The sequence below is a fragment of the Electrophorus electricus genome, chromosome 1, assembly GCF_041902795.1.
Source record: "Electrophorus electricus isolate QZ-2024a chromosome 1, ASM4190279v1, whole genome shotgun sequence".
NCBI classification, from domain to species: Eukaryota; Metazoa; Chordata; class Actinopteri; order Gymnotiformes; family Gymnotidae; genus Electrophorus; species Electrophorus electricus.
In genome coordinates this window covers 23,777,798-23,791,220 of record NC_137497.1, presented here as the reverse complement: position 1 = coordinate 23,791,220, position 13,423 = coordinate 23,777,798, and the positions used below count along the sequence as shown (strand labels likewise).

Below are 13,423 nucleotides of genomic sequence, written 5' to 3'. Positions count from 1 at the left end.
AGCCTCAGTGGATGTGCTGCTGACAAACCTCATCAAGGGGAATCTGCTTCCCTCTGCTCTCCTCTGGATAACCTCTCGACCAGCAGCAGCCAATCAGATCCCTCCTGAGTGTGTTGACCAGGTAACAGAGGTAAGAGGGTTCAGTGAACCACAGAAAGAGGAATATTTCAGGAAGAGAATCAGTGATCAGGGCCTGGCCAATAGAATCATCACACACATGAAGTCGTCAAAAAGCCTCTACATCATGTGCCACATTCCAGTCTTCTGTTGGATTGCAGCCACTGTTTTAGAGAGAATGTTGGGTGAAGCAGAGAGTGGAGAGATCCCCAAGACTCTGACTCAGATGTTCACACACTTCCTGATCTTTCAGCTCAGACACAAGGACCAAAAGTATGGAGGAAGTATGAAAGGACAAAAAAGGACTCACACAAATCACATGAAAAAACATGTTTTGGCACTGGGAAAACTGGCTTTCCAACAGCTAGAAAAAGGCAACCTGATCTTCTATGAGGAAGACCTGAGAAACAGTGGCATTGATGTCAGAGAAATGACAGTGTATTCAGGAATGTGCACTCAGATTTTCAGAGAGGAGTTTGAGCTACAGCTGGGGAAGGTGTTCAGCTTTGTACATCTGAGTGTTCAGGAGTTTCTGGCTGCTGTATATGTGTTTATTTCCTTCATCTCCACCAACACCAATGTGCTACAACAGCAACACCCTGAAATAGTCAAAACCCCAATGTCTGTCTTCCTCAACAGTGCAGTGGACAAGGCCTTACAGAGTCAATATGGACACCTGGACCTTTTCCTCCGCTTCCTTCTGGGTCTCTCACTGGAGTCCAATCAGACTCTCTTACGAGGCCTAATGACACAGACAGGAAGCAGCTCTCACAGCAAAGAGGAAACAGTCAAGTACATCAAGGAGAAGATCAGTGACAGTTCCTCTACAGAGAAATCCATCAATCTGTTCTACTGTCTGAATGAACTGAATGATCATTCTCTAGTGCAGGAAGTCCAAACATACCTGAGCAGAGGAGGTGACCGTTGTCTCCATGGATCCAGACTGTCTCCTGCTCAGTGGTCAGCTCTGGTGTTTGTGTTGCTGAACTCAGAAGAGGACCTGGATGAGTTTGACCTGAGGAAATATGACCCATCAGAGGAATGTCTACTGAGAATGCTGCCAGTGGTCAAAGCATCCAGAAAAGCCATGTGAGTATTTTCATTTAGAGATGAACAGTGTGTGTAGCAGGCAGTGGATGTTCTTGACTCAGAAGGTCTTCTGTGAAAAATGAAAAGGAGAGAGAGAGAGAGAGAGAGAGAGAGAGAGAGAACATTAGAGAGAGAGCAGGATAGAGAGATCCTACATTAAAGCGCATGTAGGTGATTGGAGGCTCCATCACCAGGTGCTTAAGTTAAACCATAAAGTTGTGGAACATTGGAATATAGTAACACTGTCCAATGATTCAATACAGTCCAGTGATTCATTAGTCTAAATGTATTAATGATGGTTAAATGATATTTGATGTCATGGGTAGTTGTGTGCCTGTGTATTGAGAATAGTCCTACATTTAAAACAGTGGCCAACAGTGTTTGTTTATAGTTCACACTCTTAGTAAAACAGCCAGAGAAAATATGCTGCAGTGTAACATACAGAAGTGTTCAAGTACGAACTATCAGTGTGTACACGCGCACACACACACACCACACCACACAGTGTAACATACAAAAGGGTTCAAATATGAACTATCAGTTCAGCTTTCTGATCAACATTACAGTTCAATCACTACTGACCAATACAGAGAAAAGTGCACAAGGATGAGCATAACCAATGTATACACATATGCATACACACTCACACACACACACACACACATATATATTTCACACTGATGGCAGTTTTCAAACTTTATCACAGGTTTTCTTTAGAGCTGATGATGGTGATTGGGCACATTTATAAAGGTGTAGGTGTTAATATGACTTCATCTGAAACACTATATAAAGGTGTAGGTGTTAATATGACTTCATCTGAAACATTTTCATTGTTTAAATATTTTACTAAGGCAATTTGTCATAATCTAGTTGTAAATAAGTTTAAGTCAAAATAAACTAACATCATTAACAGCAACTGATTCTAGTACTACACCTTCAGTGCTGTGTGATTGAGGTACTTGACTTTTAATTAGAAGGTTGCTGGTTCAAGCCTCACCGCTGCTGAGTTGCCACTGTTGTGCCCCTGAGCAAGAACCTTAACCCTCAATTGCTCAAGTTGTACTCAGTCATAATTGTAAGATGCTTTGGATAAAAGCGTCAGCTAAATGCCATAAATGTAAAATGATGAGTGTAGCATGCAGTGACGTTCACAGCTCTGTGCGATCAGTGTAACATGCAGTGACATTCACAGCTCTGTGTGATCAGTGTAAAATGCAGTGACGTTCACAGCTCTGTGTGATCAGTGTAACATGCAGTGACGTTCACAGCTCTGTGTGATCAGTGTAACATGCAGTGACATTCACAGCTCTGTGTGATCAGTGTAACATGCAGTGACATTCACAGCTCTGTGTGATCAGTGTAACATGCAGTGACATTCACAGCTCTGTGTGATCAGTGTAACATGCAGTGACATTCACAGCTCTGTGTGATCAGTGTAAAATGCAGTGACGTTCACAGCTCTGTGTGATCAGTGTAACATGCAGTGACATTCACAGCTCTGTGTGATCAGTGTAAAATGCAGTGAGTCTCCCAGAAGCTAATGCTGTTACTACTGTCACTCACCTAAAACTGTAGCAGTTTACTGCTGTTGCTCTCATACAGTGGGATCAATATCTCAGATCACTAGTGAAAATGATTGTTTTGCATTTCTCTCAAGTTTAATACAATGCTTTTCTTTACAAATCATATCATCAGCATAATTTGAGTGAACAGTTGAAAGTTTTTTCATGAATTTCAGAAAGTATTAGTATTTGGCTCTACTCAAATGTATGTAAGCACAGTTGTGAAACTGACTATATCAATTCTTTTGTACAAAAAGTCAGATGTCCTTGAGTCCTCACACAAGCAGTGTAGGAGAATTGATTCAAAGTTCTGATCCAACTGAAACATGTGAACCATCCTCTTCTCCCCAGTATTTTACTGCACACACATACAGTCCATGAAGGACAAACTCCAGGGACACATTTCATGTCAACAGCAGACATGAGATAGTTGCCTCACACACACTTAACTGACTGATGGGGGTTTGCCTCACACACACCTGACTGACTGATGGGGTCTGCCTCACACACACCTCACTGACTGATGGGGTCTGCCTCACACACACCTGACTGACTGGGGACTGCCTCACACACACCTGACTGACTGATGGGGTGTGCCTCACACACACCTGACTGACTGATGGGGTTTGCCTCACACACACCTGACTGACTGATGGGGTGTGCCTCACACACACCTGACTGACTGATGGGGTGTGCCTCACACACACCTGACTGACTGATGGGGTTTGCCTCACACACACCTGACTGACTGATGGGGTGTGCCTCACACACACCTGACTGACTGATGGGGTCTGCCTCACACACACCTGACTGACTGGGGACTGCCTCACACACACCTGACTGACTGATGGGGTCTGCCTCACACACACCTGACTGACTGATGGGGTCTGCCTCACACACACCTGACTGACTGATGGGGTCTGCCTCACACACACCTGACTGACTGATGGGACTGCCTCACACACACCTGACTGACTGATGGGACTGCCACACACACACCTGACTGACTGATGGGGTCTGCCTCACACACCTGACTGACTGATGGGGTCTGCCTCACACACACCTGAATGACTGATGGGGTCCCTGACTCAGCTATTGAGCCTCCAGGATTCTCGGTGCACCACACAGACAGAACTCAGGACCTCACTGGGAAAAGCAAAGAAAGAGGAGAATGTTTCATGATCAATGACTCAGCGTGAGCAAAGGAATGTAAACACTAGTAAAAGATTGTGCTCTCTGCATTCTGTCCATTCCTCCATAATCACTACTGCAGTGTTCATCCCACCATCATTAGTACTGCAATGTTCATACACTAATATTCACTACTGCAATGTTCATTCCTCCATAATCATAATGCAGTGTTCATTACTCCATAGTCACTACTGCAGCGTTTATTTTTCCATGAAAAACACTACAGTGATTATTCCACCATAATCAATACTGTGGTGTTTATTCCTCCATAATCACTACTGCAGTGTTTATTCCTCCATAATCACTACTCTGCATGGATTCCAACAATATTTTCTGTTTGTATATTAGTGTAGTTGTATTTGTGAAACATTAAATGAGATCTATGTTGTTCTGTTTCCTGTTATGGTGTTAGGGGTGGGATATTTTGATATTTGGACTCTGATTATGGCAACTGCCATTCACTGACTTATGAACCAACCATCCATTATTTGGTCACCTGTCTTAGGTTGCTAATGAATGTTATTTGTCATGTCTTTGTTCGTTTTGTCTTTGATGAAGACACAGTAGTGTTGAAATGTTGCTGTGTTTGTAAAATTAAAAGGCTGAAAATGTATCAGTGTGTTCCAGACCTTTCAAGCTCTTCTGTACATTTTTATTAGCAGTTCAGATCTTTTAATTCATCATCCTCTGACTGAACTACATTATTTAATGTATTTACTGTTTTACAGACTGTCTGGCTGTGGTCTCACTGAAGAGTCTTGCAAATCTCTCACATCAGTTCTACAAACAGAAAACTCACTGAGAGAGCTGAAGATGAATAATAATGACCTGCAGAATTCAGGAGTGGAGCAGCTCTGTGCTGGACTGAAGAGTTCACACTGTAAACTGGAGATTCTCAGGTGAGTTTCTGTGACTATTTTTGAATGTAAATAAAGAGGCATTTTAAAAAGGTCAGTGTGAACTCCCTTATAGTACAGTATTAAACAAGCATTGCCAGGCAAGGCAATGCAAGGAAATTTACACTTTTATATTATAAAGTTCTCTTCTTTAAATATTTCTAAATATAGTTTTCTGTTGAAACCTCACTGCATTTCATTAAATGACCACACTGTGGAGACAGAGAGTTACATCTGTGATGCATGAGCAGATTTTCAAGTCTAGAAGAGAAATATAACATTGTAAAGAGAAGACACCAATGAGTCCTTGTCCACGTGTGCAGGTGTATTTATTAAAATGCTGCTTCAACTAGGCGCTTTGGCATTTTGTCCACAAGCTGCATTTTTGGTCACCTGAGAGCAGAAATTTAGCAAAATGTCTTACAGGATGAATATATTCAGAAACTCCAACAGCTGTGTTGTAAAATGAAGTGTTTTAATGTAAGATTTTCACTGAGTGATTTTATGTAGTTTATGTATGGAAACACTGTAAACATCAGTCATTCTAATCTCTCTGCAAATAAAAGCCCTTAAAATCTTAATTAAAACATTTAAAGCTGAACCATTGAGGTTCTGGACACATTACAGGACACTTTTACAATCACACGATTCCCTTGTGTTTTTGGGTGGGAGACCCTGTTCTCATTATGATTTACACCGTGTGTTCAACACATGTTGAGATGAGCTGAACTGACAGCCGTGCTGGAGGAAAGAACACAACAAGTTAATATTCATTCAATAGAACTGAAAAGTTTATTGGTTATTACTTAAGATAAACCTGTGATCTCTCTCCACGGGTGTTTTTATGAAACATGTAGCTGGCTAATATTAGTAACCTTAAGCTTGCCAAGTTACAGTATAATGTTGGTTACTCCTTGACTTAGGAGTGAATGTTGGCTGCTAATTTTTTCATCAAGCCAGAGACATCAAACAAAAATAGAACAGTGATGGTAGAAGACGTGGAGTCAGCAGAGAGAGAAACTGAGCAGACAGCTGACAGTAAACTCAGGACATCTGAACACAGTAGTGAGGAACAATGTTCAGCACTGGACGAGTGAACCTGTGGTCTTAATTACAAGAGAGAAAGAAAGACACACAAGACACAGTAATCAGTAATCAGGAGATTAGGAGGAGAGAAGGAGTGAAGTGTGTGTGTGAGTGTGTGTGTGCGTGTGTGTGTGTGGCATGCTGGGTGCCTGATGTACTGTAACAAAGCTAATGAGGCTAATGTTAGCTTCCTTAAATCTAAGGAACTGGCTAGAATATAAAACACTCCTGCTTGTTCATTTACAGTTAGTATAGAGAGACAGAAAACAACCAGGATGAAGAGAAAGAGTAATGCTATTGCCATGGCAACCTTCTTTAGTAAGAAGACAGCATGAGAGAGAAAAGACAGAAGAGCTTGGTGGTGAAAGTGTCCAGGAGGAGAACATGGAAGAGAGTGAACCCAGCAGACAGAGACAGAGGAGCCAGCCGTGTCCACTCTCACTGTAGCCCCACAGGTCTGCTGTAGTGTCGGCTGTGTCCACTCTCACTGTAGCCCCACAGATCTGCTGTAGTGTCAGCTGTGTCCACTCTCACTGTAGCCCCACAGCTCTGCTGTAGTGTCAGCTGTGTCCACTCTCACTGTAGCCCCACAGCTCTGCTGACTTTAGTTGTTTTTTTGTGTTAATGTAAATGGTTGATTTTAGTGAATAAATTAGTTGTGTGAAGTAGCAATATTGTGTGTGTGTGTGTGTGTGTGTGTGTGTGTGTGTGTGTGTGTGTGTGTGTGTGTGTGTGTGTGTGTGTGTGGTGCATAGCATGTGTGGTGTTTTGTAATTACATCAGAACTTTAGATCAGACATTTCTGCACCCATAATTCATCATTTGATACTACATAATTCAGATACACTGAGAATTATAACCACACGTAGAATTATAATCACATGTAGAATTATAACCAAATGTAGCAATATAACTACATGTAGAAATAAAACCACACATAGAATTATAACCACAAGTAGAATTTTTGGAATCTTGAAATACAACCTTTTTCGAGGGGATGAATCAAAGAACTGAAGATACTTGTAAGTGATATAAAATATTAAGTGCTGGACAGATATTTATGTTTATGTAACCAACACCCTTGATTTATTGGAGAAGATTTATTCAAATTGTAATCTTATGGGTTAATTAATGATTCCCTGCCTGACCTCATGTGAATATCATAATCTGATAAGGAATTAAACAGTATGTAGTTTATTATACACTATAATAGTGGTTTTACCACTGTATTAACTTGTGTACCTTGAAATTCCTCTGTGCTGTAAGGCCATTTTAGTGTGTCACCACAAGAGAGAGACAGACAGATCTATTATTTGTGTGTGTGAGAGAGACAGAACTGACTGACTGATGGGGTCTGCCTCACACACACCTCACTGACTGATGGGGTGCCTGACTCAGCTAATAAGCCTTGAGGATTCTCGGTGCACCACACAGACAGAACTCGGGATCTCACTGGGAAAAGCAAAGGCAGAGGAGAATGTTTCATGATCAGTGACTCATAGTGTGAGCACAGGAATGTAAACACTAGTAAAAGATTCTGCTCTCTGCATTCTGTCCATTCCTCCATAATCACTACTGCAGTATTCATCCCACCATCATTACTACTGCAGTGTTCATACACTAATATTCACTACTGCAATGTTCATTCCTCCATAATCACTACTGCAGTGTTCATTACTCCATAGTCACCATTGCAGTGTTTATTCTGCCATAATAAATACTACAGTGATTTATTCCTCTAAAATCACTACTGTAGTCTTTATGCCAACATAATCAATACTGCAGTGTTCATTATTCCATAATCACTACTGCATTGTTCATTCCAACATAATAACTACTCTGTATGTCTTCCAATAATATTTTCTGTTTGTATATTAGTGTATTTGTATTTGTGAAACATTGAATGAGATCTATGTTGTTTTGTTTCCTGTTATGGTGTTAGGAGTGGGATATTTTGATATTGGGACTCCTATTATGGTAACTGCCATTCACTGACTTATGAACCAACCGTCCATTATTTGGTCACCTGTCTTAGGTTGCTAATGAATGTTATTTGTCATGTCTTTGTCCATTTTGTCTGTGATGAAGACACAGTAGTGTTGAAATGTTAATGTGTTTGTAAAATTAAAAGGCTGAAAATGTATCAGTGTGTTCCAGACCTTTCAAGCTCTTCTTTAAATTTGTATTAGCAGTTCAGATCTTTTAATTCATCATCCTCTGACTGAACTACATTATTTACTGTATTTACTCTTTTACAGATTATCTGGCTGTGGTCTCACGGAAGAGTCTTGCAAATCTCTCACATCAGTTCTACAAACAGAAAACTCACTGAGAGAGCTGGAGATGAATAATAATGACCTGCAGAATTCAGGAGTGGAGCAGCTCTGTGCTGGACTGAAGAGTTCACACTGTAAACTGGAGATTCTCAGGTGAGTTTCTGTGACTATTTTTGAATGTAAATAAAGAGCCATTTTAAAAAGGTCAGTGTCATCTCCCTTATAGTACAATATTAAACAAACATTGCCAGGCAAGGCAATGCAAGGAAATTTACACTTTTATATTATATTATAAAGTTCTTTTCTCTAAATATTTCTAAATATAGTTTTCTGTTGAAACCTCACTGCATTTCATTAAATGACCACACTGTGGAGACAAAGAGTTACATTTGTGATGCATGAGCAGATTTTCAAGTCTAGAAGAGAAATATAACATTGTAAAGAGAAGACACCAATGAGTCCTTGTCCACGTGTGCAGGTGTATTTATTAAAATGCTGCTTCAACTAGGCGCTTTGGCATTTTGTCCACAAGCTGCATTTTTGGTCACCTGAGAGCAGAAATTTAGCAAAATGTCTTACAGGATGAATATATTCAGAAACTCCAACAGCTGTGTTGTAAAATGAAGTGTTTTAATGTAAGATTTTCACTGAGTGATTTTATGTAGTTTATGTATGGAAACACTGTAAACATCAGTCATTCTAATCTCTCTGCAAATAAAAGCCCTTAAAATCTTAATTAAAACATTTAAAGCTGAACCATTGAGGTTCTGGACACATTACAGGACACTTTTACAATCACACGATTCCCTTGTGTTTTTGGGTGGGAGACCCTGTTCTCATTATGATTTACACCGTGTGTTCAACACATGTTGAGATGAGCTGAACTGACAGCCGTGCTGGAGGAAAGAACACAACAAGTTAATATTCATTCAATAGAACTGAAAAGTTTATTGGTTATTACTTAAGATAAACCTGTGATCTCTCTCCACGGGTGTTTTTATGAAACATGTAGCTGGCTAATATTAGTAACCTTAAGCTTGCCAAGTTACAGTATAATGTTGGTTACTCCTTGACTTAGGAGTGAATGTTGGCTGCTAATTTTTTCATCAAGCCAGAGACATCAAACAAAAATAGAACAGTGATGGTAGAAGACGTGGAGTCAGCAGAGAGAGAAACTGAGCAGACAGCTGACAGTAAACTCAGGACATCTGAACACAGTAGTGAGGAACAATGTTCAGCACTGGACGAGTGAACCTGTGGACTTAATTACAAGAGAGAAAGAAAGACACACAAGACACAGTAATCAGTAATCAGGAGATTAGGAGGAGAGAAGGAGTGAAGTGTGTGTGTGAGTGTGTGTGTGCGTGTGTGTGTGTGGCATGCTGGGTGCCTGATGTACTGTAACAAAGCTAATGAGGCTAATGTTAGCTTCCTTAAATCTAAGGAACTGGCTAGAATATAAAACACTCCTGCTTGTTCATTTACAGTTAGTATAGAGAGACAGAAAACAACCAGGATGAAGAGAAAGAGTAATGCTATTGCCATGGCAACCTTCTTTAGTAAGAAGACAGCATGAGAGAGAAAAGACAGAAGAGCTTGGTGGTGAAAGTGTCCAGGAGGAGAACATGGAAGAGAGTGAACCCAGCAGACAGAGACAGAGGAGCCAGCCGTGTCCACTCTCACTGTAGCCCCACAGGTCTGCTGTAGTGTCGGCTGTGTCCACTCTCACTGTAGCCCCACAGATCTGCTGTAGTGTCAGCTGTGTCCACTCTCACTGTAGCCCCACAGCTCTGCTGTAGTGTCAGCTGTGTCCACTCTCACTGTAGCCCCACAGCTCTGCTGACTTTAGTTGTTTTTTTGTGTTAATGTAAATGGTTGATTTTAGTGAATAAATTAGTTGTGTGAAGTAGCAATATTGTGTGTGTGTGTGTGTGTGTGTGTGTGTGTGTGTGTGTGTGTGTGGTGCATAGCATGTGTGGTGTTTTGTAATTACATCAGAACTTTAGATCAGACATTTCTGCACCCATAATTCATCATTTGATACTACATAATTCAGATACACTGAGAATTATAACCACACGTAGAATTATAATCACATGTAGAATTATAACCAAATGTAGCAATATAACTACATGTAGAAATAAAACCACACATAGAATTATAACCACAAGTAGAATTTTTGGAATCTTGAAATACAACCTTTTTCGAGGGGATGAATCAAAGAACTGAAGATACTTGTAAGTGATATAAAATATTAAGTGCTGGACAGATATTTATGTTTATGTAACCAACACCCTTGATTTATTGGAGAAGATTTATTCAAATTGTAATCTTATGGGTTAATTAATGATTCCCTGCCTGACCTCATGTGAATATCATAATCTGATAAGGAATTAAACAGTATGTAGTTTATTATACACTATAATAGTGGTTTTACCACTGTATTAACTTGTGTACCTTGAAATTCCTCTGTGCTGTAAGGCCATTTTAGTGTGTCACCACAAGAGAGAGACAGACAGATCTATTATTTGTGTGTGTGAGAGAGACAGAACTGACTGACTGATGGGGTCTGCCTCACACACACCTCACTGACTGATGGGGTGCCTGACTCAGCTAATAAGCCTTGAGGATTCTCGGTGCACCACACAGACAGAACTCGGGATCTCACTGGGAAAAGCAAAGGCAGAGGAGAATGTTTCATGATCAGTGACTCATAGTGTGAGCACAGGAATGTAAACACTAGTAAAAGATTCTGCTCTCTGCATTCTGTCCATTCCTCCATAATCACTACTGCAGTATTCATCCCACCATCATTACTACTGCAGTGTTCATACACTAATATTCACTACTGCAATGTTCATTCCTCCATAATCACTACTGCAGTGTTCATTACTCCATAGTCACCATTGCAGTGTTTATTCTGCCATAATAAATACTACAGTGATTTATTCCTCTAAAATCACTACTGTAGTCTTTATGCCAACATAATCAATACTGCAGTGTTCATTATTCCATAATCACTACTGCATTGTTCATTCCAACATAATAACTACTCTGTATGTCTTCCAATAATATTTTCTGTTTGTATATTAGTGTATTTGTATTTGTGAAACATTGAATGAGATCTATGTTGTTTTGTTTCCTGTTATGGTGTTAGGAGTGGGATATTTTGATATTGGGACTCCTATTATGGTAACTGCCATTCACTGACTTATGAACCAACCGTCCATTATTTGGTCACCTGTCTTAGGTTGCTAATGAATGTTATTTGTCATGTCTTTGTCCATTTTGTCTGTGATGAAGACACAGTAGTGTTGAAATGTTAATGTGTTTGTAAAATTAAAAGGCTGAAAATGTATCAGTGTGTTCCAGACCTTTCAAGCTCTTCTTTAAATTTGTATTAGCAGTTCAGATCTTTTAATTCATCATCCTCTGACTGAACTACATTATTTACTGTATTTACTCTTTTACAGATTATCTGGCTGTGGTCTCACGGAAGAGTCTTGCAAATCTCTCACATCAGTTCTACAAACAGAAAACTCACTGAGAGAGCTGGAGATGAATAATAATGACCTGCAGAATTCAGGAGTGGAGCAGCTCTGTGCTGGACTGAAGAGTTCACACTGTAAACTGGAGATTCTCAGGTGAGTTTCTGTGACTATTTTTGAATGTAAATAAAGAGCCATTTTAAAAAGGTCAGTGTCATCTCCCTTATAGTACAATATTAAACAAACATTGCCAGGCAAGGCAATGCAAGGAAATTTACACTTTTATATTATATTATAAAGTTCTTTTCTCTAAATATTTCTAAATATAGTTTTCTGTTGAAACCTCACTGCATTTCATTAAATGACCACACTGTGGAGACAAAGAGTTACATTTGTGATGCATGAGCAGATTTTCAAGTCTAGAAGAAATATATAACATTGTAAAGAGAAGACACAGATGAGTCCTTGTCCACATGTGCAAGTGTTTTTATTAAAATGCTGCTTCAACTAGGCGCTTTGGCATTTTGTCCACAAGATGCATTTTTGGTCGCCTGAGAGCAGAAATTTAGCAAAATGTCTTACAGGATGAATATATTCAGAAAGTCCAACAGCTGTGTTGTAAAATGAAGTGTTCTAATGTAAGATTTTCACTGAGTGATTTTATGTAGTTTATGTATGGAAACACTGTAAACATCAGTCATTCTAATCTCTCTGCAAATAAAAGCCCTTAAAATCTTAATTAAAACATTTAAAGCTGAACCATTGAGGTTCTGGACACATTACAGGACACTTTTACAATCACACGATTCCCTTGCGTTTATGGGTGGCAGACCCTGTTCTCATTATGATTTACACCATGTGTTCAACACATGTTGAGGTGAGCTGAACTGACAGCTGTGCTGGAGGAAAGAACGCAACAAGTTAATATTCATTCAATAGACCTGAAAAGTTTATTGGTTATTCCTTAAGATGAACCTGTGATCTTTCTCCACAGGTGTTTTTATGAAACATGTAGCTGGCTAATATTAGTAACCTTAAGCTTGCCAAGTTACAGTATATTGTTGGTTTCTACACCTAGATACCTCACACTAATGTCATATTAGCTTGACTTAGGAGTGAATGTTGGCTGCTAGTTTTTTCATCAAGCCAGAGACATCAAACAGAAATAGAACAGTGATGGTAGAACACGTGGAGTCAGCAGAGCGAGAAACTGAGCAGACAGCTGACAGTAAACTCAGGACATCTGAACACAGTAGTGAGGAACAATGTTCAGCACTGGACGAGTGAACCTGTGGACTTAATTACAAGAGAGAAAGAAAGACAAACAAGACACAGTAATCAATAATCAGGAGAGAAGTAGTGAAGTGTGTGTGTGTGTGTGTGTGTGTGTGTGTGTGTGTGTGTGTGTGTGTGTGTGTGTGTGTGTGTGTGTGTGTGTGTGTGTGTGTGTGTCACACTGGGTGCCTGATGTACTGTAACAAAGCTAATGAGGCTAATGTTAGCTTCCTTAAATCTAAGGAACTGGCTAGAATATAAAATACTCCTGCTTGTTCGTTTACAGTTAGTATAGAGAGACAGAAAACCAGGATGAGGAGAAAGAGTAATGCTATTGCCATGGCAACCTTCTTTAGTAAGAAGACAGCAGGAGAGAGAAAAGACAGAAGAACTTGATGGTGAAAGTGTCCAGGAGGAGGACATGGAAGAGAGTGAACACAGCA

At 39.9% G+C, this 13,423-nt stretch overlaps 1 protein-coding gene across 1 annotated transcript in view; it reads left to right on the top strand.

Annotated features, from left to right (window-relative positions):
* Positions 1–13,423, top strand: part of LOC118240891 (NACHT, LRR and PYD domains-containing protein 3-like) — a 71,375-nt gene that overhangs the window by 16,071 nt on the left and 41,881 nt on the right. Inside the window, exons 5-8 of the mRNA XM_081712810.1 lie at positions 1–1,206; positions 4,688–4,858; positions 8,200–8,370; positions 11,691–11,861. The exon at positions 1–1,206 is cut by the window's left edge and continues 586 nt beyond it. Coding sequence (XP_081568936.1) covers positions 1–1,206; positions 4,688–4,858; positions 8,200–8,370; positions 11,691–11,861 — 1,719 coding nt within the window. The remainder of the gene's footprint in view (positions 1,207–4,687; positions 4,859–8,199; positions 8,371–11,690; positions 11,862–13,423) is intronic.